Raw genomic sequence first — 27,164 nt, 5'->3', positions numbered from 1 at the left:
TGGACGAAGCTCATAATAATCAATGAGTAAGAGGTAAAGGTTTTGGAAAACGAGAACACAAAGTTGACTTGTGAAGCTTATAGAGAAAGAAACTGCAAACAACCAAATGAAAATAAATCCTACATTTTAAGCACTAAAGGAAAAAGTAAGAAACCATGACATAATAAGCTCATAATCGAAACGAGAAATGGGCAACAATCCATACAGTTTAACTTTCTCCATTGAGAAGCATCAGTTTCTTTGTGTCCAAACGATATCTAAAACCGAAAAGAAAAAAAAGAGGGAGAAAGAAAAGACCGACGACAAACTCACTCACTCAGGACATGATTTTGGCTGACCGGACATAAAGGCTGTCAACGACCTTCCCCATGTTTGCAATGGTGTCGAGAGTAGCCGAGTAGATCGCATCTGCTTTTGGATCTTCGAATATGATGAGGCATCCAGCTCCTTGATCCAATGTACCTGCAAATTTCTTGTCAAGAATCATCTGAGATAGCTTCTTCTCCACATGGTCGAGTGGCAATCCAATCAGCTCAGCAATGTGAGCAATCTCAACTCTTGAGAAAGGCTCGATCAAACGACAAAGATTTTGCTCCAGAAGCGTGTCATAGAGCGAAGAGAGATGCCTGTGGACAATTGGGTCATCTTCAAGCTGTGCTTTGTAGTCACGGAGAGCATTCTCAAACAATTTCAAGGACCTCTTTGAGTGAGCATCAGCGACTGCTTTCATGGCATCCAGGTCAGGGCCAACGTACTGGAGTCCAGCCTTTGAGGAGATTATTCCTGCAACATCATCAGCTTGGCTAACCATGATCTTGCACAATAACATGTACTTCAGACTGAAAACCGCTCTTGGATCTCCGAGAGCGTTGAAGGACTCAAAGGCTTCAAAGAAGTAGCTGTATCCGGTTTTGTAGTCCTTCTCTTCAGCGTGAAGAATCCCACTCTGCAGATCAATGGTACCTTGTTGGGCCGGTGGGACATATATAGCGTTGGCAGCTGTCCTAGCTGCGGTGAGTGCAGCTTTTGCCTTGGGTAAGTTTCTCAATGAGAAGTGAAGTTTGCTCTCCAGCAAGTCAATGTCGACGAGAAGGAGCTTATCATCTAATCTCCTAACCTCTTTAACCAAAGTACTCAACAGCGCCAAAGCTTCAACGTACTCCTTGTTCTCCATCAAAAGAGCCGCAAGCCTAGCCTCTACTCGCTGCCTGAGGAAAGTACGCTTCTCAGCACGGGTCCATTCCACCATTTCTTTGCAAAGAGTGATCTGGAGATCAGTTGTTCCGGGTATCTTTGCCACAGCATCAATGATTCCTCTGACGATTTTGGCGGTTTTCGCCTTGGGGATTAGCGAAAAGAAAGGCCTCAACTTGGTCAAGAGTTTCCGGAGATCCTCACCTCTCTTCTCCTCAGTCAGTCGATCACAGAGGTTTGTAATCGCTTGCTCCTTGATCCTTATAGCCTCAGGAGATGAAGAAGGGTCTTCTAAAACTTGGTACAGTATGGAAATAGCCTCAGAGCTGTTGGCTTCTTGAGCCAGAGAAATCGTCTCTGTGGTAGCAGGATACGTAACCATTGTTGGTAGGTATTTGTGCAAACTCAAATCCCTGCAACATCAAAGCCATAGATGTGTTTATACAAATGTTTAAATAAATATATATGTTCAGAGACGTATTCCTACTCTTTAGATTCACATCATTACAAAAAAAAAAACGAACAAAGTATTGATACAATAACAAGATAATCAGAGTATCACTGTCCTCAGTATCATCTAATGATCAAGACAAACCTAGAGATCTAACACAAGAACTGAATTACGAAGCTTAGTTTCAGTAAGATGAATCACAGAGACATAGTTCAGTAATTTACTAACTATTCAGTTCGAATCATATACTACGTTTAAAGATCCATTCAATTACCTACTAGCTCCGCTCTCTTAGAACATAGTCGAGCTAATCCACGAATCTGATTGATCTCCACTAAACCCTAGAACTATCGAGAGAGAGAGAGAGAGAGAGAGAGAGAAGGAACCAGATTTGATTTTATAAGAAATCGAAACAATACGCATACCAAAAAACCCAGAAGTAACTAGATCTGATAAGCAAACCCAGAAGAAAAGATTAAATAAATTTCGCAAGAACAAGAGTTTACCGATGAATCGTCGGGGCGTGAGATTTTTGGTAAAGCTTTTGACGGGACGACGGTAGAACAAAAAAAATAAAAAAAGATATACTACGATCTTTGGCTTGAAAGAAAAGATAAATGAACAGCTTTTTCGTTATTTCTCAATTTTATGAAGGGTATTTTTGTCATTGTCAATCACGGATTTTCGAATTTGGCGTCTTAAAATCTAGCGTTTTGGATGCAGCGTTTGAAACCAAACTCCCAAAGCTGCAAAAGATCTTAGCGGCGCAAACGCTGAAACGCATGTCGTGAAAACGCTTGTTTTATGATTCAGGCCTGGTTGGGCCAAAGTAAAAGCCCAATACATACAAAACTCTGATGCCGCCTCGGGTTCTATTTTTTACTTTTTTTTTTTCGTCGAAAAAGTGATTTATATCGATGAAATAATATATAGTCTGAATACATTTGTTAGATTAGCCAAAGGTGGTCTAAAACATTCAAAATAGAAAATATAGTGAAGATATCCAAATTTTGCCAAAAGATGTGCAACAGTATTACAATTTCTTTTACAAAAAGCATATTGAACGAAATTAAACTGCGTTTCCCACCATCTAATGTCTTCAATAATTCCTTCAATGTAGATGTCTATTTTTACCTTTTTTCAGAAATTTATACACACTGCGAATTACGAAAGGTTTTTTTTTTTTTTCCAACACGAACTACGAAAGTTATTTGATTGTATTTTTTTCTTCTTTCTTCATCATGGAATGTGTTATGTAGAGAAGTACTAAAAAAAGAATTTTACCAAAAAAAAAGGTAAAAGGTTAATACTTGAAGGTAATCAAATCATTCGTAAAACAAGGAACTCCCAAAAATATAACAACAAACAAAAAAGAATGTTGGAACACAAAAATATAGAATATTAAAAAAAAACACCGTTAAATCTTTTATATAATAATAACAAAAGGAGTTATCCAAAAATTAAAATTGTTGAGAGATGTGTATTATAAAATATGGGGTAATGCATGTATACGCACTAGTGTGTATACGTTAAGCTTAGAAGGTGACGTCAGGGACGATTCCAAGCTCCTTGAAAGCTTGAGGACAATCAGCGAGAGGAGTCTTCCTCATGAACCCAAGTGGGTTAATGGTTCTAGTCTCGTTTGAGACAATGCCATCATTGGCCGTGAGACTGATCCTGGCTGCGTTTCTTAGGAACTCTTGGTTGTTCACTTCGCCACACTCTGGGTCAGGTGATTGGACGAGGACAATCTCGCACAACTCTTCCTCGTGGTCTCCCATTACTTCCATCTCGTAGTTTCCGGCACTGTCGGTCACAGCTTCTTTGGTTAGTGTCACTGTCTGGTTCTCACGACCCTTGCACTCAAGCTTTACCTTTGCCCCTGAAATACACACGATAACGTACGTCAGTTTTTTTAATCTTAAACAGGACACTAATTAACCGTAACACATGTCATATGTTTTGTGTGTATTTTGGCTATACAAATAATAAGATAGATTGCAATAACGCAAAACAAACAATGTCTTTGTAGTTAAAATGAAAAGTAGATTAAAAAAAATGCAAAACCGTGATTAAAATGTTTGTTTTGTTCGAAAAAGTTATACAACTAGATTTTTTTACATATATCGTAGTGGGATTAATTAATTTTGTATAACCAATTTACATTTTTATTTTCCTGTTGGTTGTACTCTCTCATATGATCCATAAAATGAACTTGATTAGAGAATGTCCTTAATTACCTTCAAGGAATTTGCTGAGACGGGTCATGAATTGGACACGGCATGTGTCGCAGTAGACGGATCCCTTGATGTGGAATCGGTCAAAGTCGTCAGCATCAGCCGCGGCGAAGTGAACGAGGGTGGTGAAACAAATGGCAGAGGCGAGGAAGACGATGAAGAATTTGGCCATTATGCCTTAATTCGTTTTCTTTTGTTTTTACTTTCTGTCTTCTCCTCTCTTGGTGTTGGGAGTTTATTTATAAAATTAGTTTGTGGTGCGAAAAAAATTGCAAGTTTCGGTTGAGAGGAGACGCTATGATAGATCCAACCAAATATTTCCTTTTATAGAGAACAAATAGACAAAACAACAAACGGAAAAACATGTGATTCTATTTCTATTTCTGGAACTTAGTTGTTTATTTTTGGTGTTTGTGTTCTTTAGTTTTGTACGGCTGTGTGTATTCCTTGAACCCGATCTTTTCTCATTACCATCTATTTTTTCTCTGCGACTAATTTCTTCTCAATGGATCTTTTTAAGTCTTTTGTTTTTGGAATGAGGACGTTTCCTCAAATGTCAAATTCTAAATATTGTTTATGGTTATACATTCATTAAAAATTCAGTTGTGGTGGAAAATACACTAGACCCAAATGAAAGTTAACGTAGTATAATGTTTAATTTGAGGCCACACATGGAAGATTTTTGCATAAAAGAATGAAACAAGAAAACATGTAGATGGAGCGAGAATAAATTTCTAAAAGAAATTTGAGTAGAGGAAAGAGTCTTCAACTGAATCTGTAATTTTGAATTTGGAAACAAAAATTTTACAAGACTTGAACAGTTGAGGATTCACGACGGATAATATCTATAATAATATCTTTGAAGTGTTGAATCATTCGAAAGCTAATACAAGAAAAATCATGTACAGATAAATTTGAATTGTAGTTGTCTTTGATTTGGCCAGCCAAAAATATGATCAAGAACGTTTTCTTGATCTGCGCTGATCTCCCCGAACTGTATAGTAAAAGAAAAACACATGTATGGTTCAAATGTTTCGGCACACTCAACATTTAACCGGTTAAACACACGACAGCTCACGATTTTATAAGCTGGCGGTTATAAACGTGGACGACTCTTGCTGTTTTATGCTATCAGCAACATGCGCAACAACTCCAGCTCCTGCTTTGTATAGTCTTTCACTTTTCACCTGAAACAAGACCAAAATCTCTCTTATAGTCCATGTCTGAACGAACAAAAGCTCCAAAGTGAAGATGCTGGAAGTTTACGTGAATGTTGTTATGTGCTAAGTAAGGCCAGAATGTGGAGTGGAAGCTGACATCAACTTTCTTCCACCCTAAAGTCTGCAGACCGCGGATCATTTCCTCTGCCAAAATTTGTATAAATTGTTGATTCTTGCTGATTTAGAAGAATCAGTCAAATGTTCGGGATTTAAAAAGATAGCTTTTTCCTCACCTTCCACGATTTCATGATACTCGAGTGTGTTCTGAGGGCTAGGTGAGCTTTGTGCGGCCTCCTTGGCTTTAGCAGCTTCTGGAGGGAAATGAGCCCCGTCTGATGAAACAGGTGGACAGTATTCTACATCGACAACATGCTTGTATCCATCCAGAGACCGGCGTGGAGGCTGCGTGTAATATGAAAACAGGGGAAATCATATCTATTAGTATCAGATCTCAGTCTTGTCAGCTAAGTAGTTCTCAAACTAGCATTTGGCAGTAAGCCACAAGAGCTTCTTGCACAAAGAGAATACCTACCAATCTTCTCTAAGCTATTTGAGATAAATGAACAGCCAAAAATATTTTGGTGAATCTATATACGGACAATTGTTTCATTTCTTAGATTCTTTACAGTACAATATGTCAGCTGTAGATCAGCCTGCAAATGCCAAGATTATCACTGTTGTGGTCCTGCCATAGAACTTCAACTCAGGGAGAATTTGTTTTCCTCAGGAATCCATATGCTATTGAGCTAGAGTGGACACAGTACAAGGGTCTCACTAAGTAACTCATTACACCAAAACACAGGATCAATTCACCATCATTAACATTTCAAAGCGAGCAGACTATTAATATTGATGTGTCCCATTTTCTAGTTACTGTACTATAAGTTCCAGAGTTGAGATGAAGGTATGTAGAAGGAACTAGAAAAAAAAGAGGATAATATTATACCAAAAGGTTTTATTGCTTCAGGTCAAAGTAAATGTACCTTGAAAAGTTCAGTTTCTCTCCTTATGGAAGATGTACGCCAACCAACCATGTCTAGTCGGAGTCAAAGGAAACATATGGGCAAACAAATGTAAACAAAACTAGGGATCATGACTCAAAACGTTAAGCATTAACAGAAATGCAGAGGATACGGTCATAAGATACATTTGCATATATGATGCGGCTTCGAAACGCCCCCAAAGACGATCTGCCAGACAAACAAATCCATTAAGATTTCAAATAAGTAGTTAAGGGGTATAATGATTTAAACAGCTACGAGCATTACTCACAAAAATTTCAGATCATGAGTATCAGATGCCATCCTCAAAAGAAGAGGTGGTTTATCAGCTTTACCATCGGTGAGGAACAACTGGCTACCAGTCCGACCAACAAAGAACGGAGCTATCGGTGCAGCAAGTTTTTCTAGAATAGGAACTCCCAACAGGAAAGGCAGCTGACAAGCAACTCCACAGAAAAAGAAGAGAAAATGAGATGGAATTTCCAGGAACTATCAGTTAATATTCAGCAGTCTAGCTCTAGGAACCAAAAACCAACAAGCGCCAGACAATTTTGTTGAAAAGTATGATATCCGTATGAACACAAGCAGGAAGTATATAAAATATAGACACCAACTTCTTTCTTAACTAAGTGCACGCCACATCTACAGCGAGATATACATAGAACTCTCTGATTCCAGTTATGATATGAGAAGAAGAAGAACCTGCTTTCTGCCTCTCACTCCTAGATGAGGTGTTGCCAAGGTGATGAAATTAATCGGTTCGAGCCCAGCAATCCTGCCTCGCAGAAGATTTCCAGATTTAGAGACAGTACCATCAATGGGTTGTGAAATTGCTGCAGAGTGAAGAACAGCAACAGCATGTCTAGCGAATAAGCCACCGAGGGAGTGGGCCAAAAAGGAAATCTTTTTTAAGCTGTTGCTCTTTTGGACAACTTGTCTAACCTATTCCTCCCTCACATCCAGAAAGGAAGAGATATCAGCTGATATACTGAAGTTAAGGACTAAAGTCCCCACACCTATATATAAGAAGTGGAAATGACATTGTAGGAGTACAAAAATCTCACCTCTTCTGCTAGTCGTTTTCCAGCTCCATCGACCCCGCCAAATGTTTTAGTGAAGGTATTGGAAGAACTTGCTGTACATGTTCAGGGACTGAAGAGTAAATTAAAAAAAAAAAAACATTATGTGTGATCCACGCATGGCATAAAAGAGCATTGAGTAGAATAACAAATACTATACTAAAGACTAGTAAGAGAAAAACGTGTTCTGGTCTTAGACGAAGAGATAATGAAAAAATTACGAAATTTTTATTTATGGCACATTGCTGCTAAAGACGATGTAAGATTTTGAAGTATTTTCTATTGGGTGCCCACACATGCATTCAAAGCTAAGTTACCATTCCATTCGCAAAAAAAAACTCATCCTTATATATACCAACAACTGCACAACTAACAGAGGATATAACAAAGCTGAAACCAGATGAGAGCATACCATAAATCAAGAATCTTCTGCCAAGGCGTCTTTTCATCTCAGCTTCTACGTAGAGCCAGTCACTGGGACTGCAAGTAACAATGTCTCAGTACAAAAAAAATTGGAGTCTATAGAATATAAAATCCGGAAACCATGTAACAGAAATGATATAGGAAAAATTCAAGTAATCTATCCCCAGAACCATGAACTTCATACCTAGCCAAAATACCGTGAACAAGAACAAGAAGATGATCAGGTTCATTCTTGTCATCATTGTCGCCTTTCGATAACGAAAAATTCCGTTGAGCTGTGGCACTCATTGCTTGAATTCTGAGGCCCTGTTGTTGGTTCCAGCTTCTGCTTAACCCTGCTGCTTGTGAAAACAGAGAAAATCAAACAACAGAATACAAATACGAAAAGCAGAACAGAACACATTCTTTTGACCAAATAAAATCATACAATCACACCATTTTCAACTTGGCTTTTTTCACAATCGTCGACCATCTCAAATTTATAGATAGATAGATCCTAAAACTACATCTTTGAATCGAGAAATTATATAAAAAAAAAGCCAATTACCGAAATCGAAATTCAAAATATCAGAATAACCACAGGAGCACGAGGAGGAGGATGAGGATGACGACGGCGATGAAGAAGAAGCAGCTGAAACGACGCCGGAATACTGCCGTCCTCGGTTAGAGAAACCACGGCCACGATCCGGTAAGTGTCTACAAGGAGGTTGAATCCAAGAAGCCGTAGACATAACTGAAGAGAGCTTGAGCTTATATATATATACTAAGAGAGAGAAAGTCAGAGAAGAAAGATCCTTGAATCACGGTTTCCTCAAAGAGAGAGAGAGGGAGAGTGACGTCAGCTCCAGAATCAAACATGGCTCACTACGTTATCTTCTTCACAGAGACCCATGCTCCCCTCTCTAATCTTCTTCGATTCAATTCAATCATCATCATCATCGACCTTAGCCAATTTCTTTCTTTATTTTATTTTTCCTGCGAAATTATAATTTTTTAAATTTTATTTCACTTTTTACTTTTTTTTTTATAAATATATTATTTCGGGTGTTTTTAAGCGACTCAAGCACGTAGAATATTTTTTTATATTCAGAAGAAAACAAAAATATTTACAAGTGGTACTGGGAATATATATATATATATATATATATATATATATTATTAATTTATTATTGTTACTTTGATTTTTGGTCAAGTTTATTACAAAAGATAGTTATATTAATTTCCCAGATAGTTATTACAAATGAATTATCACTACAGTTTATGTTGCGATGTGTATGGATCACTTTATACTTCAATATAAAATCATCTTACTGAATAACCGGATAAAAAGCATGTCGAGCTATACCACAGATTCCTTCCGGCTTCCCAACATTATCTCTACGAATCCTTATGTAACCCTTTTCTCCCCAACTCTCACCCCAAGAGTTCTTCACCACCCAGTACTTCATCCCATCATTGCTAGTCCCGTACCCGACGATCGTCATTATATGATTATCCACGTTCCCGCACTCCAAATCACTGTACACTCCCTCTTTGTAATTTATGAAACTGGGACTATCTACGTCAACGTACACCGAGACGGGCTGTCTTGCTACAGCCTTCAGCAACGCACGCTCGTTCTTACTGTGAACCTCTTTGTACCCTTTGATCTGTGTGCCGGGTACGGCAGCTCCCCGTTTCCGCTTTGTAAGGGTAGTCCGCATTTGATGATATTCCTTGGTTCTTGTATATGTAGTCGAAAGCATACATCGCTTGTCCCCCCTTGCAAGCATGGTTACGTTCGTTACAATCTATAAGTTGCTGTTCGGACAATGATACGAGTTCCTTGCCGGAAATCTTTAATAAACCTTCCATCGCTGCAATCGTTCCGAACGCCCAACAACTTCCTGCATGCCCATATAATTATCGTTTGATTACGAAACAAGTTATACAGTAACCACAAACCTAGAATGATAACCCTAACTTAGAGGAGATTTGTATGTGGAATGATCATAACCCTAATTAACAAACTATGTGCGGGTATATTGGCCTAGTGTTTGTTTATAATATATAATCACGCTAAGCTTACCACATGGTCCTTGACTTTTAACAGGTGTTACAGCTCCTTCGGTTCTCCAGTCTTTGCTCTTGTTTTCTTTTTCTTTTTTTCTTTTTTCTTTGCTCTTGTTTTCCACATAACTATCGACTGTATCGTTCAAATTCCTAGATGTCTTCGTTTCATTAACCAGCTGTTTGGATAGTGAAGCTACGTTCATGCCTCCGAGGCCGGTGTGGGTGGCAAGAAACTCTTCGTCTGTCAAATCTGTGAACTCGTTGACACCAGGTTTGTAGCTTTGGTTCCCCATATTATTGAAGTTCTCAATGAATTTCAAATTTTCCTAGAACACGTTAAGCCTCATTTCTCTCTCGGATCCATCCTTGTAAACTCGAGAGAATTGAATCATCCATTGCTGGTGGTAACTAACAGTGGATGGTTCGTGCAAAGTGATACGAGATGTAGCTTGAGAGATCATTAATAGATCCATAGAACAAACTATAAGACCCACGAACACAGACAATACCGAGACCATTTTGGTATTGGTGAATAATGTGTAATGGGCGCTTGTGTTGTGGGGTGTTATAGAAGTGAAAATGGGGAGAAGGAATAATTTATAGGGATGAGAGAGTTCACATATATGTTGCAAAGCAAATTGATGAATTTCATATATACATGATCTTCTGAGGAACAACTCTATCTAATATTCCTTTTAGTAGCTAGCATGCAAGATAACTTGCCATTCTTTACATGCATAGATGAAGTGCTTGATAGAATAGAAATATTCAGTTAACATATTGATTGATGATATCTTGGCATATATGTTAATTGAATATTCCTATTCTATCATGCATGATCTTAGGAGGAACAACTCTATCTATCCCCTATATATGTTAATCATATATATATATACATATATATATATCTTCTATATATTAATAGAGAAGCACTCTCACAAAAATCTGATGTGTCGCGCCCACATAGCTTTTGTGTCTTTTTTTAAATAATACCTTCATCTCATTATCGTTTACATAAATATGTCATTAACAAATATAAGGCAACTAGGTAGTAGGCCCACGCTTTATGCAGAATTAATTGTTATTTTATTTTTGTTATTTTTATGATTATCTTAAGGATAATATTTTAAAATCATTTAAGTGAATATCATGTCCTTTTTAAAAAAGTCTTCAATATTTGATCAACTAAAAAGCCCAAGTGATTTTTTACTATTTTCAAAATAAATATTTAAATATAAAATATTGAATTACAAATGTAATGATTTGGATAATAAAAAAATATGTGTGATAACAATAACCAATTGAATCATTTATATATTAATTTTTGATATATATATATATTAATCTTACTGATGAAGATGTTATTAATATTAAGTTGATTTTGTGATTTGCACAATTTAATATAAATTATGGTAATTAAATCATCTTGATGGTAAATTAATGTAAATAATGTGGAAGGTAAGAATTAAAACTCAAACTGGCTCTGGAGCTCTATAATACAGACACATCAGCTTTTTAGCCAAAATGTTTTCCTATTAATATATAGGGGATGTTCTTTTCGATTAGTTTTAAAAAATCAAAGATTTAATCAGGAATTAAAACCCAGAAATGTATTTAATTATCAATTTCATAACATTTCTCCTATATATTAATAGAGAAGCACTTTCACAAAAAGTTGATGTGTCGCGCTTATATAGCTCTTGTGTCTTTTTTTTAATAAATACTCTTACATCTCATTATTATTTACATAAATATGTCATTAAAAATATAAGGCAATGTTTTTTCTATTAGTTTTAAAAAATCAAAGATTTAATCAGTAATTAAAATCCAGAAATATATTTAATTATCAATTTCATAACATATTTAATTATTAGAAGTAAATTACATTTCACAAATAATAAAAAAAATTATTCATTTATTTACCACTTTTATACATTTATCACATTGCATTTTTTAAACTTAGGATTAGTTTAAATTAAACCGATTAGTCTAAAAAATATTGTTTTATCTATTTAATGGTATAGTGATGTAGATAATAATGTGAAACATAAAATATGTGAATTTGCTTTTTAGAAACACAAAAATATATCAAAACTTTCTAAACCAACTTAAATTCTTTTTCAAGTTCAAATATTTCATGGGTGAAACTTATTTTATAAAAAATAAACGCAAATTTGAATAAACAAAAAATAAACTTTACTTACATATTTTGTTTACACAAAGAATCTTAAATCTTAGATAATAATTTTACTCTGAACTAATTTCCTACAGGGTGTTGAAAAAAAGATTATATATTCAAAAAGACCAAAATTTAACAACTAAGGAAATAAAATCCCGTTTATTCAATAAGTTGCCTTTTATCCAACAGTACAGAAACGGCCTTGTTTATATACAATGGTGCATAACAAAAACCGAACAAAATGTTTCCACCCACATACACTAGTTTTTGAAATATGAAGATCGATCACATAATGCTGCAGAAATGAGGGTTTTCCTCACTGAACATTGAACTAGCGTTCTCGTCGATAAGACCCGAATAAGGCCGTTCCTGATGGTATCCGTGGTCGTGTCCGTGGTAGCCATGCTTGTGGTAGTTGTAGGAACTCACTTTCTCACCGTTCTCGGACATGTTGATTCTATTGCGAAACTTCTTCTTCAAGTACCTGTCGTGATATGCATTGGATTCGGGGTGGTAAGGGCACGACCACAAGCATACATCTCTCCCTGTAACATTCCTTGCAACTTTCAGAACTTTCTTTTCATCCGCCGAACCAGTCACTGTTACTCTCTGTTGCTTCATGTCTATATGAACATCGCGGACTCCTGTTCAATCCAAGACTTAATTATCAGGTTTCTTGGGTAACAAGAAAACTAGTACTTTAGGATCTTTAACCCATATTTACTAATTTAATCACCCGTAATCTTCTCAAGAGCTTTCCTAACTTTGTTCTCACAACCAGGACAATCCATTGGTACTTCCATTTCCACTACCTGGATAAACATACTCATGTTCAATAAACGAATATACGAGTTTTCATGAAAACTGAGTAGAGGAAGTTACTTACCGTCGTCATCTTTATGTTGTAGCGCGAAGAGACCTTATAAATTAGACTTAACAGTTTGGTCGATGGATGACAAGCACAAACTCACATGCATATATATGCATTACACCAATAGAGAACTTAAGTGAGAAGATCTTTAAAGGTCCATAAAATAATAGTTTTGTATTGTTGCTTCTACAGATATATCTTGTGAAAATACATGGAAACTACCTTGAAGTCAATAGCTTATGTGACTACCGGTTTCACACTACTAGCAAGCTATAGATCTATTATCTACATAAATATTTGTATGACAAAACTTGAAAAGGATAATCATGATTTGACATCCATTTATTTATCTGCCTACATCATGATATGAGGAATTTGTGTTTGTTTTATCCCCAAACTGATTTATAAAACTACACAAATACTATAGAAAATAGTTATAAACGATACATATTGATATAGCTTGTTTAGTTTGAAACTGTAGTAATTATTACGATAAAACTGGTATTATACAATCGTATTACTAATAATTCTCTAAAACTAGATGAATCCATGGATTATATTCTGGACTGGTTTAATATAACTTGTTGCCATGTCTCATTATGTTTATTCAATTTTGTATTTTCTTCCAAACAAAATTTTACTAGTTAATTAGTATAAAATCTAGGCTGGATAATGATAGAGCAACCAATGAGCTACGTACAAAGCTTTAAATATTTACTTTTATAATCTTGACTTTTGACTAAACCAATATCTGGTTATTAAAAAAAAAATCTATCTGGTAAGCCTATCAATGAAGTAATATTACAAATATAATGGAAAAGTTACACGTAGAAGATCTTTATAAAATAGTTAAATACCTTGACTATTAGAGTAACCTAAGCTAAAAGAAGCAATTTGTAGAAATTGATTGCTGATATATTTATAGTAAATTTCTCAGTAAAAACTAGATCAATATAATTCCACTATAATACTTTTCAACAATGTAAAGAACTCAATAAATATTGAAAACTAAAAGTTTAATTTTCGAAATAATTTAATCATTGGGGTCATTGACCCAACTAATTTTAATTAATTCAAGCTTTAGGAAATCCTTCTCCAAACCGACTTCTGTCTTTCTTCACCTAATTAATTTATCTGTTACTACATTAGATTTACTAGGGTGACATTACATTTGTGTATAGTACATACGTAGCCCGCTATGAACTCCATCCATCATGAATATATATTAAGGCTGAGTGAATATATTTTATTTTTCAACTCTAATGGTGACACTTGCATTTTTTTCCATATAAGTATGATCTCCATATTCCAAGCGCAAACCTGCCATCTCAGATCATACATAAGGTCATTCTGCTCATGCTTCCAAACATGTCTTGATGTTTATGTGGTTTCATGTCTTCCCTTTTTGCATCAATATGCATCTTTGCCACACGTAAATCGTTCATATAAATGATATAAGGTTGATCAGGTTCATGAACGTGATGAAGTCAAAGCTACTTTAAGTTTCGAGAAAGCGTCCTCTCACATTTTGCTCTTCTAAAAAAAGGGCACATTCTTGCTGATAAATAGGTCTAATGGTTTAACTAGTGAAACCAAATCTCTTACAAAACTCCTCAGGCCATCGCCTACAATCTGGAAGACCTAGCTAGAAATTTTTGAATTTCCAAGATATTCAATAGTCAAGGGCCTCAAGGCCAGTCCTAAATGGTTGCGAAATTATATGGGTATGCAGTTACACCCTGAGCTGACAACACTTGACCAATGAATCAAGTCTCTTGCATGCTTCCAGAATTTGAACTTGCTAAACTTTGCATAAAGTTGACGCTCATGCAACCGTTCCTACGCTTTGCCGAGATGAGTCACATGTGACATGATTCACATCCCCAGATGTGGTCTGATTTTAATGAGAACTCCGACCAACGACTGCATTTTTAACAAAGGGCTAGTGGTATGGGTTGAATTTAGTAAACCGGGTTTTCAAATTGACTAGAGTCACCAGTTTTAGCAGTTTTGAACCGGTTAACTCAAATTCGGGTTTTAGTTCTATTCGGACTCGTGTTATTTAACAATTTCATCCGACCAGTATATCCGACTACTTGAATATCACTTTGCAAAATTTCATCAAAAACTACTAAGCTATATCCACACCACATCCTTCCAGTGGTTTATTGGTTCTTCCCCCGTGGTCAGCATTTTCAGAACCCCACGTTTCAATGATAATATAATAATCCAATCTCTGCGTATGTTGCGGCGCGCATGAGAGACGTCCCAACTTGCAAATGGGAAAGGTACGCCGCCAATTACAAGTTCAATGTTTATAAATTCGAGTCTCCACTATATAAATAAAGTAAGACCATCTCCAATGGTTTTTCCTATTTTTTTTCTCTATTATAGAGGTGAGTCTTACTCCAATGGTATTCTATTCTCACCTCTAAAATATGTATTTCTCTATTTATAGAAGAACCTTTGTAAAAAAAAATAGGGTTCCTCTATAAATAGAGGAAAAAATAGCAATCTCTATTTTAGAGATGAGAATAGAGGACCATTGGAGTAAAACTCACCTCTATTATAGAGGTAAAAATAGAGGACCATTGGAGATGCTCTAAATAGACTCCTGCTATAGACGTAGGTTCTATATAGCGCCAGATTTACATATTAATCAGATCAAGTCATCTTCTTATAATTAAAAGAGAAGTACAAATAAAAAATGTCCAAAATGTTTAGCCTATTTACTAAAATTGCCACTGAAGTAAGCATTAAGGAGAACCTTAATTAAAATTCGCCAGGGTAATTTAGTCTAAATAAAAATAATAAAATATAATCGCAGATCCAATTAAGGGTCCGCGCGTTTTTACTAAACCCGACCCAATTGTCTCGGATCTCAGTTTATTGGACTCTGTTTTATGTTTCAATCGTTTGTTGGCCTTTAATTATTTATTGGACTCTGTTTTTGATCCATATTGGGCTCCTGCGAAACATAACAATCAAATCACCTAAAAATTAGAGATTGTAATTTTTCTAATATCACGTAATTTGTGAATTAAATGCCATAAAGTTAGCTACCAATAGCTAACATACATACCAAAAAATTACTCCTTAAATCGTCACTAATATCACATAATAGTTTTTAAAACAGCATAAATATAAAATTGCAAAATTATAACTAATAACCATATTTACTCAATAATTATCCCTAAATATAAGCATCTTTCACGATTATTACCAAAAAAAACTTCAACTATTAGCAATCATAACTGTATTCTTATGATCAAATTTTCAAAATATTCGATAAATAATTGCCATCCAAGATTTGCACCAAACAAGCCATTTGATACTCTAGGTTTAGCTAATATATTATAAATAGACTACTACTATACCTCACTACTCAACCAAACACCATCTTCATTCCTTCAAGATCAATGGCGCAAGCAGTTACTTTTCTCAATGATGTCAAGCCGTACAAGACGTCTTGGCGAGTGCAAGTTCTGAGTCCTGCACACATGGAAAACATCCACAACACAACCAGGTTTGGTGAGACTTTTGACGTGATCCTCGCTGATAAAAAAGTAAGTTACAGTCTAATTTATCCAACAACAAACATATGATTTGATATCGTAACTAACCTCGCTAATAACTTCATGCTTTCGTAGGGAACAAAGATATATAATTCTATCAAGAAGGATTATATTATTCGTTTTCAAAGGCATATGGATCCAGGAGAATGGAGAAGCGTTCAAAACTTTGGACTGGCATCAATTCAGACCAGTTGCTCATGTTAACAAAATGGGTTTCTTGACTCAAACCATTGTAACGAAGATCGATCCTCTGTATGATGACCCTCACCTAACTCTTACTACTTACAAACATGTTTTGACTGGTGTTGGGGTGAGAAACAACAATTGAAGGAACAAGTTTGAAAGATAAGATCTGGGCAGACTTTCAGTATAAATCGACTTAGAACTATGAAGAACAACGAACTGGATTTTTAGTATTGATTTCGTGTATTTCTGCTGGATCAAAAACTACCCCTCAACGTTTTACAAAACTGGATATTTAAACTAAAACCCTCAGCCAAACTCCTCCTGAATCTCCTCCTTTATTCTCGCCAATGATCTCAGCCGTAAAATCCCGACTTCCTCTCCGGATTGACCTCGTCCCAGAGCTCGAGCTCCCCTCCTGGGCCTTTGCCAGGCCCATTTTCGTTGTCGAGGTTTTACTCCTTAGTGGGCCTATCAAGTGGGCTTTTAACCAGAGAAACCCAACACCAACAATTGCCCTCCAGCCTTTTAACCTAATCTCGAGAAGTTGAAAGGCGGATATCAAGGAATCTCGCTCGTCGCTTTGGTTTCACGATCCTCCTCGGGGAAGACATAATGAATCTCGGCTTCCGAGATCTCCGTAATGATTACCCTCTCTCTCCTCTAATCTGACGGTAGAGGTGAAGGGTTTGAACGGTCCAGATCGAGGGAGAGAAATTCGTGGGATTACGTAAACTGATGCCATTATGACTTATAAGTCATTAGTCACACGTCTCATCACAACCGCGCACTCGTCCACTACTTCAAGGTAAATTTCTTCTTCTTCTCTCCCTTGCTTAATAATTTCCCGAGACCTAATCTCTGCCTCGTTAGTTCTTGTTTCTTTGCTAAGTTCGCCTTTGTCCGTTTAGGCTAGTTGATTTCGCAGTCGTTTTTTCTTTTCTTTATTTACACTGTTATGGCTCCGCTTGAACTCTGGGAAAATCACATCCCACCGATTATGTCGGACAAACACTTGGCCAACCTTCGTCAGAAGCACAGGGTTCCTCCGAATGTGGAGGTGATGCTTCGTCCCAACGATACATTTTCCCCGGAGACTGTTCCCCCAGGATTCTGCTGCGCGTACACCACGTACTTTGAGCGGTGCGGACTTGTGTTTCCCATCCCGGCGATTCTCCTAAGGATCCTTCAACGCCTCCGGATGACGTTTCCCCAGATGTGCCCGAATTTCGTACGTCACGTCATGGGGATTTACGTTAGAGGCCGAGAACTCGGGCTCGAACTCGGAGTGGACGATGTCCTCCATTTATACCTTATCAAGCAAAACTCCGGTTTTATGGGGAAATTTTATACATGCCGTCGTGGTCCGGAGATAATCTAGGCACTCCCCGGGAAGGATGAACGGTGGAGGGAGAAGTATTTCTACTTTCGCGTTACTCCGGCGACGGTGGGAGACTTCAATTTCGCTCGCCTCCCGACCCAATGGGCCGTTTGCGTCGGTCAGATTGACCTCTTGGTCATTTGTAGTCCCTGGTTGTTGTCACAATCATCGTATTTTTCATCTCCGTGCTAACGCTTCCTGCCCTTTTTCATTTTTGCAGATTCCGCAGAACCCTCGCAAACTTCGGCGTCCCGAGCATTAGTAACAACGAAAGCTCTCATCATACGCGCTCGCATCATAGCAGCTCTCAATGCCCCACTTGCCCGAGACGTTCTTGCTCCGGTCCCGGCTGCTCCCGTTGTACGTCAGGTTCCAGCGGTTCTTGCCGAACAAGCTAGGAGCAAAGGTGCAGACTACTCTCCTGTCCGTCGAGGTAACGACCTCTTTCTAGTCAGTAGTGTTCCCATAACTACTAACTACTAGGAGTAGAGTACGGTTCTGAACGTCACCCCCTCTACGCGCCATGGTCAGGAAACCAACTCTTCGTGAGCTCAGGGAGCAATCGCAGCAACCTTGGAGAGTTCGGGCCAGGGATGTTGATGCTGCCCTGGCCTCCGCCCTTCGCGCTGTTCAGCCTGCACCATCTCGGGTAGGCAGTGAAGAGGTGAACCAGCTCCTGTGATCCCGGCCGGTCCTTCTGGTCCAGCCAAGGAGGTTATGCTTGTCAGCTCGCAGTCAACTCATGGCGAGCCGTCTCCGATGCCGAAAAGGGCTCGCACGGACAACAACTGAGCCCCTGAGACGAGAAGCCGTGAGAGCCGTGGAGGCTATCCCGCGGGAGGTAACCCTGTAGTTCCAGCTGGGGAGCCGGTTGTCTCCGGAAACGGGTCATCATCGAGCCGCCCGTTTCACTGGAGGTTTGCGCACTCCCGGGACTCCCCGGCGGTAGAGGACCACCTAGGGATGGCGACCCTTTTCCGTCACCTGAAGACGGCTAACTGCTAGGTCCCGCTGGTGAAGGACCTTGCCGAGAAGGAAGCTTACATCGAAGCGATGGCGGCCCATGCGACGGTACCGTATTTATTATTATTATTATATATATATATTTTTTTTTTCTTTTTGCCGGGCGTAGTATGTTTATTCCAGTTTTCTTTTGGTGGGTTTGCAGTCCGTTGCTGCTGACAACAAGCTAATCGTGCTTTATGAGCGGAGGCTAAAGGATACCCCGCAGGCTGCTGAGCTTGAGAACACGACAAGGGTGGTTCACGAACTGACAACGGCTCTCAAGGCTGCGCAGGAGAGGGAGGGAACTGCAAACGGCAAGGTTGCGAGCTTGGAGGACGAGATCACGTCCTTGAGGAGCATTCAGGACAAGCTCCTTTCCATTGAAGATGACCTCGCTTCCGCCAAGGATGCTCATGCGACGACGGCAAGAGACCGGAATCTCCTGAGAAAAGAGAACCGATGGCTGAAGGAGAAAACGGCAGGAGTTGATCAGCGGCACGTGGAGGCGACTCGTCAGGCGGTTCGTGAGGTCAAGGAGCGGATCAAGCAGATCGACGAGGGGAGGACGTCGATCGAGGAGGAAGTGCAGGTCCTCGAGACTCAGCGAGCAGTCCTTGCGGTTAGGTCCAACTCAATAGCGGTCTCGGACTTTTCGGTGAGTAAGCTTGATCTCCCGCAGGTTTTTGAAGACTCGGTGGCACCTATGGAGGTCGATGCCGGGACGGGAGTCCCCCGCGTCCTGGATGAGCACGGGAGCAATGCGAGTGCCGCCAAAGATCCAGAAGCCGGGGCAGGGGAGGAAGACGCTTGATTTGTTCTTCTTTTTGGCGTTTTCATTTTGTTTTAGTTTTTGACTTTGCATCGTTTGCCCGAGAGGGCTTTTAAATCTTTTGCTTTGATTTGCCCGGGGGGCTTTAACCCAAAACTTTTTGGAGTTAATTGCCTGGGGAGGCGTTTAAACCCTTCTTTTTTTTTTAAGATGCTCGTTCTGTTAACTCCGAAGAGTTTATTATAAGTTTGTTGTTTGGGCGCGGAGTCCTTTGAGGTGAGTTGAGTAGCGAGATCATATCTATTCCCGCGTGAGGTCGTGAAGCGTGGGCTGTTTATTAGAGCTATATTGACCTTGTTTTGATGAGGTGTTCGAAAAAGTTCAAGGTGTTCTGAGTTGGGTAGCAAGGCTGCACGAAATTCGCATGTGATGTCCAGGGACGTTCTTGTTGTATGTATGTTTGTTTTTAGGCAATTTCGCTTAGCCGTGCGATCGGTGAGAGTTATTGAAAGTTGATGCAATGTACTCGTTAGTAGTGAATCAGGTCGCGGTGAAAAGTTCGCGTTCTATTGGAATGGTTTTGCGGAATGAATCAAGTTGGGAAGGTGGCTGCGCTCCGGAAGTCGAGCTGCCTACGTACCCCGTAAAGGGATCAAGCCAGATCGTAGTTCGGTTATTATCGATACTTCTTAGAAGTACTTCTTGAGGTTCATGACGTTCCAAGGTCGGAGCTTGGCTTTACCGTTGCTCTCGTCTTCGAGGCGACATACGCCATTGCGAACGACCTCGGTGATGCGGAAGGGTCCTTCCCATTTGGTTCTCATTTTGCCGGCATTTTTCTCTTTTCTGTGATCAAACATTCGACGGAGCACTCGGCCTCTAACGGCAAAACGCCGAGGTCGGATTTCGAGTTATAAAAGCGGGTGATGGCATTCTGGTAATTTTGAACTCGCACGTAAGCTTGTTCCCTTTTCTCGTCGATAACGGCGAGGTTGTCGCGTAGCGCTTTGTTGTTTACATCCTCGTTCTCGGGGGAAACAGCTTGGCGAATACTGCCAACGGAAACTTCTACCGTATTACGGCTTCGATCCCGTAGGCTAAGGAGAAAGCGGTCTCGCATGTGCTACCACGTGGCGTAGTTCGGGTAGCCCAAAGTACTCCGGGGAGCTGAGCGTCCCAGCCGGATTTTGCGGCGGTCAGACGGCGTTTGAGGCTGTGCAGGATCAATTTGTTAGCTGCTTCGGCCTGCCCGTTTCCTTGGGGATATCGGGGGGTAGACGGGGTTAGTCGTATACCCCAGTCGTCGCAAAAATTTTGAACCGCGGAGGACATCAAGTTCGTTCCATTATCGGTTACGATTTTGTAGGGGATTCCGTGTCGGTGTACCACATTTTTCCAGAGGAAATCCTTTACGTGTTCCCCCTTGATGGATTGGTAGGATTCGGCCTCAATCCATTTAGTGAAATAATCGGTCACAACCAATAGGTTAGTAACGCGTCGATTCCTTTCATGTCCGAGGAGGACCAAGCGAAGGTGTCGTGGTTTTGACCCAAGAATCAGATCAAGTCATCCCTCGTACTAGTGTTGAGATCGGCCCCGATCCCAACGCATCGTTCCGGGTGTCCTTCCATGATTGGAACTTGATTAACCTTGGTCATTACGGGTCCACGCGAGGTGGGATCTATGCGCTTTACAAGCTGTCTGGATTCCAGCTCGTCAGCAATCATTAATTGCTATTGAGCGGATTTTTTGATCAGGTGTAGCCGCCTCTGTAACATTGTCTTGAGGTTCGTTGACTACCGTAGATGGTGGCAATCCCGCCCCGAGATGGGAACTTAACACATTGGTGGTACGTTGACGGAACCGCCTTCATCCCATACAGCGATGGCCTGCCGAGGATGGCGTTGAAAGAGGCGGGGCGATCGACGACCACGAAGTCGACGAGACGCCGTACCCCACGGGCTTCCACTATAAGTGAAATGGTGCCTTTGGCTAAGGTCGTGTCGCTGGCAAATCCGGTGAGCGGGGTTTTGGCCCCTTTTAGCTCGGAGTCAGGATAGCCCATTCGTTTAAAAGCGTCGTAGAATAAGAGATCGACTGAGCTCCCAATATCAATCATTATTCTGGAGAGCTCGCATCCCCCGACGTCTAATCTTACTATTAGAGCGTCGTCGTGGGGTTTATCCAGGTCAGTGGTCTCGCTTTCCCCGAAAGTGATCTCGTAGTCCGTGTCTGAGCGGGGTTTCCTTTCTCGATGGTAACTATCGACCATACGTTGGTAGGCTTTGATCGAATTGACTGAGTTACGACATAAGGAAGATCCTCCCATGATGAAATCGACCCTATGATCGGACGGAGGTTCGCGAGCTTCCGGGGAGCCGGACGTGGAGTAAACACCGACCCGGGGGAAGTACGACAAAGGGAAAGTCCTTTGAAAACCAGGTCAATACGTTTCTTTGGGGCTGGGGGGGGGGGAAGACCCCTCGGCCTCATCGGCCCTTTCACGCTTCGATGCGACTTCTTTGGTGGTGGCGTTGGCTTCTTTTACCTTCTCTCCCTCTTTTTCGAGGTCGATTTCGCCGAGCTCTCCTGCTTCGTGTTTTCGCACGAGGAGGTGTCCCACTGTTCTGCACTCTTCAGTTGAGTGTCCACGAATTTTGTGATATTTGCAGAACTTCTCGGGCTCAAAGTTTGGATTTTTTGTTTTTGGTGCGGAATCAACCGCGAACGCATTCAAACCGGATTCAAGCGACTCCTTCCGGAAAGTCTTTTTGGAAGGGTTGAACGATGTTTTTGCTGACTTATGGATTTCGGCCATAGCGGCTCGCTCCTCTTCTGCTCGGGCAAAATTAATTGACCTGTGGAGCGCATCATCGAGCGACGGCGGTTGTCGGACGGTGAGCTCCTCTCGGAATTTCGAGGTATACCATAAGCCATGCCGAAGAGCCGCCAGGGAAACCTCGTAATTTAAGTTGGTTATCCTGGCTTTGGTTGACTTAAAGTGATTGATGTAATCACGGAGCGGTTCGTCCTTTTCTTGGACTAGAAACCAAAGGTCAGATTCGGTCACCTTAGCTTGGAAGAAGACCGAATACTGTTTCAAGAATGCTGAGGCGAGCTGGTCGAAGCTGTCAATAGAGTTAGATTCCAGAGAGGCGAACCATTCCAACGCCGGTCCCACCAGGTTCTCGGCGAAGTAACGGCAGTAGCCGGCCTCGCACTCGTCATCGGTGAGGTAAGCTTTAGTTATTGCTAGTCTGAAGGCACGAAGGTGCGCTCCTGGATCTGTTGTGCCCGCGTATTCAGGAAGGTGGAGCTTGCCCACGTCGCGAAGGCGAACTTTCGCGATTCGGTCTGTGAACGGGGTGCACCTTGTTTCGGCGATCACGCGATTGATGTCTGGGGCTGCGCTCGTAGCCAGGTGTACCTTAGAGTGGATTTGAGCCATTTCAGCGCTTGCTTTATTCATGTATTCGATGAGGAACTGTGCACTGAATGCACCGTACCTCGGAGGTCCGGGAGACCGGGATCTCCGACCGACGCCGCCCGTGGCTCCCCATTTATGAGCTCTCCGGTTGGAACCGGATCTAGTCTCGCCAAAGAGTCTTCTGGTGCTCCCGAAGTGCGGAGGACCTGCCCTGCTGGTCCGACATATCCAGACGAGGGATGCTCGTCAGGTCGTGAGCTCGCGTTACCGTTTTGGACCGACGAGCTCGGAGCTCCGTTGCTCCCCGATGGTGTGAACACGGGTAGCATTCTAATCCCAGGCGGTGTGACATGGACCGCCTCAAAGTCGAGACGCGTTCGGGGAAGCACTCTTTCCGCGGGATCAGTTAAAACTGTCTCCGAAGAATGCGTAGTGCCTCGATAGAGGTCGAGATTCGCGTGAGACGCGAGCTCTTGCTCATGTCGTTCGATTCTATTCATGAGGGCCCGGTTTGTCGCATCTTGACTTTGGGTCTTATCGATTAGAACGGGGAGCATTTCTTGAATCTCGGAGAGATCATTTCCGCCGAGGGCCCCGGTGGAGGCCAACGATGGTTGGTGTTGCCCGGGTCGGTGCGCTCCGTTGTACTCTGAACGAGTCCACACCCGGGACTGATTCCTGTTTCCTATCGAAATCGCGGGGGCCGTGGGAATAACCCCGACGGTAGCCCCTGGGTTCGTACTACCGAGATCCCGAGCTTGGACAGGTCCGTGATGTGTGAGACCCGAACCGCTCGAGACATTTTGGTTCGGTGTTTGGTTGTCATCAAGTGATGAGCCTATCACGGGTCTGACTAGATCTGTGACCTCGTTGTCGGATTGGGCTGAAACGGGTGCACCTTGGGAAGGTGCACTGGTGAGGGTGGATGCGTGGAGTGTTGCTGGTGGAGCAGTGTCCGGGATGATCGTGCTAGAGGTGGATGGGTCCATTTCCCCGGAGTTCAAAGTAGTCGATTTTTGAGAGTAGAAAGACCTAAGTCCCCACAGGCGGCGCCAAATTGTTGGGGTTAGAAACAACAATTGAAGGAAAAAGTTTGAAAGATAAGATCTGGGCAGACTTTCAGTATAAATCGACTTAGAACTATGAAGAACAACGAACTGAATTTTAAGTATTGATTTCGTGTATTTCTGCTGGATCAAAAACTACCCCTCGTCGTTTTACAAAACTGGATATTTAAACTAAAACCCTCAGCCAAACTCCTCCTGAATCTCCTCCTTTATTCTTGCCCATGATCTCAACCGTAAAATCCCGACTTCCTCTCCGGATTGACCTCGTCCCAGAGCTCGAGCTCCCCTCCTGGGCCTTTGCCAGGCCCATTTTCGTCGTCGAGGTTTTACTCTTTAGTGGGCCTATCGAGTGGGATTTTAACCAGTGAAACCCAACACCAACAACTGGGGTTCTTACTTAATGCAAACACGTTAATCGGTAAAGAATCTTCTTATACATCTTATTTGCTTTTTTTAATAATTGTTTATTAACTTATTCAAAATTCTACCGTGTAGACATTGTGGGACAAGTTGTCGATATTAGTGAGATAGAAACAATCGACGTCAATAATAAGCCAAGATTGACTTCCAACTACGAGATGAATTGTAAGTTAAATACCACTATTCAAAACCATGTAAATTATTATTTTATCATTTAGTTTTAAAGACATCTTATCTTTCATAAAGGAATGAGAGGCCACCGTTACCATGTACTTTGTGGGGATCCTTTGCCGAGCAGAATGATGCATGTGAAAATGCTGCTGGTAAGATGGTGATATGTTTAGTCGCTAAAATCAAGAGTCAAGACCTACAAAGGACTCTCTTCCAGATATTCGGAGCATAGCCAACTCTTTTAATACATCGCTGGTTGTCATCAATTAAGCCAAAGTTTATAGATGGCAGACTATTGGCAGTGAAAGACAAATAGATCGCGAGTTTCCAGAGCGACGACAGTTGGAGGTAAAAGACATCGAATTAGCCGTCAGCGGAGTGAACGAGTGAAATTGAAAGGAAAATGAATTTCTGCGAAATTAGAATTCTAAAAGAATGTAATCTTAATGGGCGGCACATTAAATTAAATGGTTATATATGTGGGTCTATATCGCTTCGTATATCATACTAAAACAAATTTGGTAATGATTTGAATAAAAAAAATTAAACTTGACATAGAACATCAATGGCAGATGAATTTTATTATTTTAGAAAACTTTCCCTTCATAATTAAAAAAAATTGGGGATGTAATGAAAATTGAAAAACATTTTGTTGGGATATATTATTTTTACCCCATTTTTAGAACAAATGTTGCATAGCATTGTTAATTATTATTCACTTTTAAGTCTTTTAGTATAACCAAAGCTTGTGAAGTGATCTTAGTGCAGTGGCCAATGGTAAGTCCTTAATGCACAAGACACCATCACACTCGGGATTGAGTTCCGCTCCCTACGAATATAGGGATTTGGCTAATAGACCGACCAGTTGTGGCCCAATGGTTAACAAAAAAAAAAAGTATAACCAAAGCTTGCGGGTGAATGTGAGTACGGGCTTAAAAAAATCAATTCGGAAAATAGATTTAGAAATATGGGTTTTATAAAGCATCAAGTTTTATAAGAAAATTCCGCTGTTTTTTAGAATATATGTATTGATTACTTTAAATATATACTATTTCACAAGACATACTGGAAAACCAATATTAGAAAAAAAACCGATTAAGTAAAATATATGTGTGTCCTGCGAACTCAAGCGAGGCAGATAGATGCATATTATTTACTCAGGTTCTATAAGATGGTTTTTGCGGGTTTAAAATTTTTATATCCATTGCGGGAATAGCGGAATAAAAAAATAAAAATTTCATATCACACTACTAATTTATAATTACAAAACTACAACAATATATTACATAATTTATACATATGATAATAAAAAGTACTAATGTTTATATATTACACTCTACATACTTTAAAATCTTTTAAAAAATATACTGCTATACCATTTTAGCTCCTTAGTCAAACTATATGTATAAATATATATTTTTACAGTTTTATACATACAAATTCTACTTAATTAGTACCCAAATTTTTAAAACATAATTACAATTCGTCCCGCGGTGTACCGCGGGTTCAATCCTAGTATCTAATATTTAAGTATAAAATTATCTTACGTTCTAAGTTAGCGGAAACCTATTTTTTCCAAGTTTATAATTTAGCTACAACATAACTTATACTAATCAGCCAAAATTATTAACAAAACAACTGAACTTTTTTTTTCATCAAAATGGAATTTTATTTATGAATGCTGAAAATCAATACACATTTGTTCATATAGCCAAGTACGCGGTTGAAAACAATCTGAATAAAATTTACAATTACTACAACCAAATTTGGCCAAAAGATGATATTGTCTTACATGATATTTTCTTGAAAATTACAATTACATGATATTTTCTTGAAAACAAATTTAACATTATGAAATTTAGAAGCCCAAACTAAAATGTCTTGACAAAGACCATCGATTGATATATCGATTGACAACTAAACTTGGAACTAAAATACTAGGAGTCTAAGACTACATAAACTACTACATATTTGTTTAAGACTATTAATTTATAGAATCGATTTAATTTCAACTATTAAAGTAATTTTGTGCTACTTTAACTAATACAATATTAATTTTCTCAGTGTTTAGATTTTGTTGTTGTTGCTGAATTACGTAGTTTGTTCATTCTAGATTAATTGTAAAGTTGGAAGCAATTAATAACTTTTAAAGTTCAATCAGAAATGGAGAACCGTCAACTTTGGATCATTGGATGGATGAAGCACACTTAAAATAAACAAGATCATTGCCCCAAAGACATTTCATTAAGAGTGCAACTTACCAAAGGAATGAAGCACTTTAAGTGAGCAACTTGGGCTGAAACACTCTTAGTTTTTTTTAAGGCCGGTTGAGATTGGTTAAAAGTCAAAACAATTGTTAGGGCGGTAGAGATTTTATCTTATTTTTTCATAAAATTGAGTTTCCCTTTTCTAAAAGCTAACAATTTCACCAATCACACTTTAACTTTCTTAAAATTTCT

The 27,164-nt window shown here is 39.8% G+C and overlaps 6 protein-coding genes and 1 pseudogene across 10 annotated transcripts; all 7 read right to left on the bottom strand.

The window, feature by feature from the left end:
- Positions 1–107: 107 nt before the first annotated feature.
- LOC104757243 (26S proteasome non-ATPase regulatory subunit 11 homolog) lies at positions 108–2,419 on the bottom strand. Of its 2 annotated transcripts, XM_087495240.1 has the most exons (3): positions 2,152–2,248; positions 1,920–1,992; positions 108–1,607 (listed from the first exon to the last, which is right to left on the bottom strand). In XM_087495240.1, the coding sequence occupies exon 3, from the start codon at positions 1,574–1,576 to the stop codon at positions 317–319; it is 1,260 nt and encodes a 419-aa protein (XP_087351366.1). In that variant the 5' UTR covers positions 1,577–1,607; positions 1,920–1,992; positions 2,152–2,248; the 3' UTR covers positions 108–316. The 2 variants fall into 2 exon arrangements, with proteins under 2 accessions (XP_087351366.1, XP_010478275.1); XM_010479973.2 differs by lacking the exon at positions 1,920–1,992 and having other exon boundaries at positions 2,152–2,419.
- A 504-nt stretch (positions 2,420–2,923) lies between these two features.
- LOC104757242 (pollen-specific protein-like At4g18596) lies at positions 2,924–4,187 on the bottom strand. The gene is made up of 2 exons (XM_010479971.2): positions 3,886–4,187; positions 2,924–3,527 (listed from the first exon to the last, which is right to left on the bottom strand). Exons 1-2 carry the CDS (start codon positions 4,052–4,054, stop codon positions 3,181–3,183), a joined length of 516 nt encoding a protein of 171 aa, XP_010478273.1. The 5' UTR covers positions 4,055–4,187; the 3' UTR covers positions 2,924–3,180.
- A 523-nt stretch (positions 4,188–4,710) lies between these two features.
- LOC104757241 (putative lipase C4A8.10) lies at positions 4,711–8,651 on the bottom strand. 4 transcript variants are annotated; one of them, XM_019238750.2, is made up of 12 exons: positions 8,153–8,651; positions 7,790–7,943; positions 7,595–7,662; positions 7,168–7,238; positions 6,806–7,045; positions 6,375–6,538; positions 6,237–6,292; positions 6,086–6,138; positions 5,336–5,504; positions 5,149–5,246; positions 4,961–5,069; positions 4,711–4,876 (listed from the first exon to the last, which is right to left on the bottom strand). In XM_019238750.2, exons 1-11 carry the CDS (start codon positions 8,334–8,336, stop codon positions 4,965–4,967), a joined length of 1,362 nt encoding a protein of 453 aa, XP_019094295.1. In that variant the 5' UTR covers positions 8,337–8,651; the 3' UTR covers positions 4,711–4,876; positions 4,961–4,964. The 4 variants fall into 4 exon arrangements, 3 of the variants coding, with proteins under 3 accessions (XP_019094295.1, XP_010478271.1, XP_010478272.1); XR_015587252.1 differs by having other exon boundaries at positions 4,711–5,069; positions 6,375–6,549; XM_010479969.3 differs by having other exon boundaries at positions 4,711–5,069.
- A 242-nt stretch (positions 8,652–8,893) lies between these two features.
- Positions 8,894–10,450, bottom strand: LOC104759492 (senescence-specific cysteine protease SAG39-like; annotated as a pseudogene).
- Positions 10,451–11,967: 1,517 nt separating this feature from the next.
- LOC147924012 (heavy metal-associated isoprenylated plant protein 29-like) lies at positions 11,968–12,830 on the bottom strand. Its single transcript, XM_087494073.1, has 3 exons — positions 12,723–12,830; positions 12,573–12,648; positions 11,968–12,480 (listed from the first exon to the last, which is right to left on the bottom strand). The coding sequence occupies exons 1-3, from the start codon at positions 12,729–12,731 to the stop codon at positions 12,122–12,124; spliced, it is 444 nt and encodes a 147-aa protein (XP_087350199.1). The 5' UTR covers positions 12,732–12,830; the 3' UTR covers positions 11,968–12,121.
- An 8,543-nt stretch (positions 12,831–21,373) lies between these two features.
- Positions 21,374–21,949, bottom strand: LOC104759491 (uncharacterized). Its single transcript, XM_010482410.2, has one exon. The coding sequence runs from the start codon at positions 21,947–21,949 to the stop codon at positions 21,374–21,376; it is 576 nt and encodes a 191-aa protein (XP_010480712.2).
- A 114-nt stretch (positions 21,950–22,063) lies between these two features.
- Positions 22,064–23,089, bottom strand: LOC147924011 (uncharacterized). Its single transcript, XM_087496590.1, has one exon. The coding sequence runs from the start codon at positions 23,087–23,089 to the stop codon at positions 22,064–22,066; it is 1,026 nt and encodes a 341-aa protein (XP_087352716.1).
- Between the last annotated feature and the right edge of the window lie 4,075 nt (positions 23,090–27,164).

This window comes from Camelina sativa, chromosome 17 (genome assembly GCF_030686135.1).
Source record: "Camelina sativa cultivar CO46 ecotype springtype chromosome 17, ASM3068613v1".
NCBI classification, from domain to species: domain Eukaryota; kingdom Viridiplantae; phylum Streptophyta; class Magnoliopsida; order Brassicales; family Brassicaceae; genus Camelina; species Camelina sativa.
This window is presented reverse-complemented; position numbering and strand designations above follow the sequence as displayed.

What these genes read in the sequence shown, in the direction of transcription:
- LOC104757243 (XM_010479973.2), bottom strand. Translation starts at nt 1,576, where the DNA reads ATGGTTACGTATCCTGCTACCACAGAGACGATTTCTCTGGCTCAAGAA.
- LOC104757242 (XM_010479971.2), bottom strand. Translation starts at nt 4,054, where the DNA reads ATGGCCAAATTCTTCATCGTCTTCCTCGCCTCTGCCATTTGTTTCACC. An exon ending in TCTCAGCAAATTCCTTGAAG is followed by an intron (nt 3,528 to 3,885) that starts GTAATTAAGGAC and finishes TGTGTATTTCAG; the next exon opens with GGGCAAAGGTAAAGCTTGAG.
- LOC104757241 (XM_010479969.3), bottom strand. Translation starts at nt 8,336, where the DNA reads ATGTCTACGGCTTCTTGGATTCAACCTCCTTGTAGACACTTACCGGAT. An exon ending in TGCAAATGTATCTTATGACC is followed by an intron (nt 6,139 to 6,236) that starts GTATCCTCTGCA and finishes GACTCCGACTAG; the next exon opens with ACATGGTTGGTTGGCGTACA. An exon ending in TAGCACATAACAACATTCAC is followed by an intron (nt 5,070 to 5,148) that starts GTAAACTTCCAG and finishes GTCTTGTTTCAG; the next exon opens with GTGAAAAGTGAAAGACTATA.
- LOC147924012 (XM_087494073.1), bottom strand. An exon ending in AGCTCTTGAGAAGATTACGG is followed by an intron (nt 12,481 to 12,572) that starts GTGATTAAATTA and finishes TGGATTGAACAG; the next exon opens with GAGTCCGCGATGTTCATATA.
- LOC104759491 (XM_010482410.2), bottom strand. Translation starts at nt 21,949, where the DNA reads ATGGGAGGATCTTCCTTATGTCGTAACTCAGTCAATTCGATCAAAGCC.
- LOC147924011 (XM_087496590.1), bottom strand. Translation starts at nt 23,089, where the DNA reads ATGAATAAAGCAAGCGCTGAAATGGCTCAAATCCACTCTAAGGTACAC.